The sequence below is a fragment of the Aphanomyces astaci genome (genome assembly GCF_000520075.1).
Source record: "Aphanomyces astaci strain APO3 unplaced genomic scaffold supercont1.372, whole genome shotgun sequence".
NCBI classification, from domain to species: Eukaryota; Oomycota; class Saprolegniomycetes; order Saprolegniales; family Verrucalvaceae; genus Aphanomyces; species Aphanomyces astaci.
The window spans coordinates 1,850-5,781 of record NW_009798635.1 but is presented as its reverse complement, the minus strand read 5'-3'; the positions used below and the strand labels follow the sequence as shown (position 1 = coordinate 5,781).

The 3,932-nt window shown below is 56.5% G+C and overlaps 3 protein-coding genes across 3 annotated transcripts; all 3 read left to right on the top strand.

The window, feature by feature from the left end:
* Window positions 1-330: 330 nt before the first annotated feature.
* H257_19145 (hypothetical protein) lies at window positions 331-2,240 on the top strand (the record flags this gene model as incomplete). Its single annotated transcript, XM_009848293.1, has 4 exons — window positions 331-1,545; window positions 1,613-1,774; window positions 1,948-2,109; window positions 2,166-2,240. The coding sequence occupies 4 exons, from the start codon at window positions 331-333 to the stop codon at window positions 2,238-2,240; spliced, it is 1,614 nt and encodes a 537-aa protein (XP_009846595.1).
* A 57-nt stretch (window positions 2,241-2,297) lies between these two features.
* Window positions 2,298-2,939, top strand: H257_19144 (hypothetical protein; the record flags this gene model as incomplete). The annotated part of the gene is made up of 3 exons (XM_009848292.1): window positions 2,298-2,402; window positions 2,546-2,805; window positions 2,846-2,939. 3 exons carry the CDS (start codon window positions 2,298-2,300, stop codon window positions 2,937-2,939), a joined length of 459 nt encoding a protein of 152 aa, XP_009846594.1.
* A 93-nt stretch (window positions 2,940-3,032) lies between these two features.
* Window positions 3,033-3,501, top strand: H257_19143 (hypothetical protein; the record flags this gene model as incomplete). The annotated part of the gene is made up of 1 exon (XM_009848291.1): window positions 3,033-3,501. A coding segment is annotated over one exon (468 nt), but the record flags the coding sequence as incomplete, so codon positions are not given.
* Between the last annotated feature and the right edge of the window lie 431 nt (window positions 3,502-3,932).

The window sequence follows — 3,932 nt, the reverse complement described above, 5'->3', positions numbered from 1 at the left end:
TCGGAATGGGAAAGCCAGAAGGCACTTATCCTGCGGGAGAAGGATTCTCAGGTAGCTATGCTAACACGGCAGTCCACCGAGAAACTTCGCTCAATACGAGCGGAGGCAGCCCACGCCATGGAAGTCCGCCACATGGAGGAGGCCATTCATCACGAAAGCGCTCTCAACCAGTTGCGAGAAGATCACCGTTCAGCGAAGCGAGCACACGTAGAGGATGTCCAGCTCTTAGCGGGGGAATCTCGGAAAGATATCGCGACGTTGGAGTCGACTTACGAAGCACGAGATGAATAAAGAGCCCGGGAACTTGCCTCCTCTCAGGCCGAAGTACTCATGAAATCAGCCGAGCTGGAGCGAACGAATACGGCCTTACACGAGATTCAAGCAGCTGGACTCGTTCGGTCCGAATGTGGAAATTGCCCTGTCCTCCAAGAAGAAATCCAAGTCCTCCAAAGAAGGATTAGAGCGCTCGAAACTACTGTCATTAACGAGGTCAACCGAACCGAGGGACTTGAAGCCTCTCTCGCCGAGGCAGGCAACTCACTCCGCGTCAGCGAACAGTGCACTCCAGAAGCCGTTGAACAGCTGGACCATGAGAGAGTCCAGTTCCAACTGGCCCTGCAGGAACAACGAGAGAGCCGGCTCGACCTTGAGTGGACAACAGAGGATCGAGTCCGTGCCATGATCACGGAACGAAAATCGAAAGGAGCCGAAGAAGTACTACTGGAACGGACTCGAGTCGAGGCCGAACGAGGACAGTTTACGCTAGAGCGTGCAGCAAACGAAGAAGTCTTGGCGCGTATCTCTGAAGGGCTGGCGAACCAAGACGCTATCATGCGCCTCCTCGAGGATGCTGAGGAACAATTGCGCAGTGATCGGGAAAATCATGAAGCTATGTTAGCCCAAGCCTACGCCCAACTTGGACGTCAGCAAACGAACCTCGAGATTGAGAAGCGCAACGCTACCCTCAAATCGCAGGCCGTGCGCATTCGACCGAGCCCGATACTGACTCCCTACAGTTCCCCTTCAGCCTCTCGGAAGGGATCTCCCACGAAGGGTGCCTCATCCACGTACGAGTCAGCCACCATGGCTCCTGGCTCAGTCTCCGTAGTCTCGACCCCTCGCCGAGCCTTCGATTACCTCGAACGCCCTCACTTCATGCAGCAAACCGAGACGAGACAGTCACGGAGTCCACGTCGTTGCAACCACCATTGTATCTCTACCCGGTGGTCGTACCACCCGTTCCAGTGGCTCCGCCTCCGGCGACACGTCCAGAGTACAGTAGGTTTGGTCAAACGGGGAGAGGGCCTCTCAATATGCCGAAACCGGGGAGTGCGAGCTTCGACAACGGGCCCCCTAGATACCTCACGGCAAATCAAGGAAATTCTGGCAGACAACCAGGCCAAGGACCCGGCGGAGGGCCTGGAGGGGACCCTCCCCATGATCCCAACGGCCCTGGGGGATACAATCAAGGTAGCTATGGGGGGTTTTCTGGACGACACGGAGGACCACCACCTGGACCTCCGGGAGGAGGGGGTGACTATGGAGGTGGAGGGGGACCGCTTACCCTTCTCAACCCACCTCGGACGCGGCTCGGCGATCTTTGGCTTGGTAGGCAATGACCGATGCACGGAAGTACGCCCCGAAACTAGACAGTGCGGACCGAACGATCCCTCTCGAGCATTTCCTTCCCCGGTTCAACGAGCTACTTGAAGAGTACGACATTACCGAGACTCAACTTGTCCGCATCTTCGACGATCGGTTAACTTCCTCAGGGGTCCGCTCGGTTCAAGATTGGTGGGCCCACCGCTGTCGTGACTCCGAACAAAGCTCATGGCCTGCAGCACGCGAGGCAAAGAATTCATCCAAAAAACAATGAGTCGAAAGATGTCCGAAATCACCGCAAATGCTCGACGCAAGCGGACTGAGACAGTGCGTGATTATGCCTAGCAGATCACCGACGCAGCGCGCGATGCTGGACTACAATCCGACCGAGCTGTAGTCATGCTGATCAACGGATGTGATGACTCCAAAGTCTCAAATTGTCTCCAAGGGGCCGCAACACGCCCCGAGTCGATCGAAGATAGCCTTGAATACTTACGATACCGCGATGTAGATCTCGATCGTCGGCTCGATGGATCGCGGTCAACAGTGCGTTCAGTAAATAGCGATACCACGGCTCCGACAACTCCCACGAAGTCGAACCGAGGGACACCACGAGCCTCGGCGGCCCCGACCGGTGACATCCAAGAACTACTGTACACGCTACTTTGTAACAAATGCACTAGGAGATGTCCACAATGGCAGCCCAGCAAGAGACGCTACAAAACGATCGGTTCTATACACTCCACGACGTCGTGGCTCAGACTCAGTCGGAGCAGCAGATTCAGTCGGAGCAACCGGGTGTAAACACGCCTGTGCAACCCCGCATCCGTCAGAACTAGGATGAAGAGACTAAGTCTGGTACGGTGGTGTGCGGGCGCTTCCAGCTGAAAGGCCACCCCCGTGAAAAATGCATGCGAATTTCGTGGTTTTGACGAGTGTGTAGAACCAAGGGTCATCATCCCTCGGAGTGCACGGTACCTCAGCCCGAACGAACGGGAGCGTCGGACCAAGGTTTCCGTCGTCAGACCTACGGGCAACCTACACGTGGTTCCGGCACCAGCGGCATGGAGTGTTACTCGTGTGGCAAGCCTGGGCATCTCAGCCGAGAATGTCCACAGCGAAACCGAACCTCGTTAACTACCCCGCAAATTGTGGCGGCCATCCAGGCTATGGTTGCCTCCGGTTCTCAAGACAACTCGCCGGGTATGGGCGAGTTGAACGAGGATCAACAATGAGGAAGCAGGGATCAGGACCAAGCCGCCGGACGTGGCGTGTACCTGATCGAACCAAACGAAATAACATCCGACGACGAAGACACTCAGCTGACCGAGTCTTAATCTGACCCAGGATCCAACGGGTTGGGGGCACAGATTACGCAGTCGAGTCAATTCACAGCCGAGTTTCGCCCTGAAGAAACTAGGTTGGCCACCATGGGTGAAAATCCCGATGAGAACTCCCTGGTGACCCGAGGGAGACGCCTTATCAAAGAAAGCGAAACACGCACAGAAGCGTACATTCTCCGATCCACCTACGAGGACCGGGGAGCACAAGAAACAAGTAAGGGGAAAGCTTGCTGGACGAAGACCACCGACATCGAGGATCAAGTGGAGATCCTGGAAGACAGCCCGAGAGGGCCGGTTTGCGACGAGAAGGAGAAGAAGCCTGACGAGGCCGCCGCTCCGACCCGAGAGCAAGGCACATCCGCGACATGCGGAGAAGAAACAAGGAAGTTCCCGCGCTCAGCGGAGGAAACGTGCCAAAGTGGCAGCATGCCCGCAACGTGGGGAGGAGAGACATTTGACAGCCCGCAATTGGCGGAGGAGACGTGCCAACGTGGTAAAATACCCGAAATGTGCGGAAGTGAAGGAACAACAACGTCTGAGAAGTATCCTGAGGCGGGTGCGTAACCACTCAGGATCCAGATTGGAAGACGAGAAGACGCCTCCGAGTAAGTCGGAGCAGGCCAAGACAAAGACAACGTCGCTAACGGAGCGAGAACATTACACGAAAATACCGCGGAGGGGGCGAGGAAAACGAACGAGAATGCCGCCGACCGAGCGTGGAGGACGAAGCAGGATATCACCGAGGGGGCGAGGAAGACAAACCAGAATACCGCCGAGGGGGCGAGGGGGGCAAACGAGAATGCCGCCGACCAGGACACAAACGGGGCGCCTGCTGACGAAGCCGTGCCTAACAAGATGGAGGACGCAATCAACGACTCGGTCCCCCATAATCCAAGGGACCCGGTCAAGGTTGCACAAATGAAGGCCGTTGGACCCTTCCCGAGGGTTGCAGTTCGACAAGTGAAAGACCCGCAGTCGACACCACGA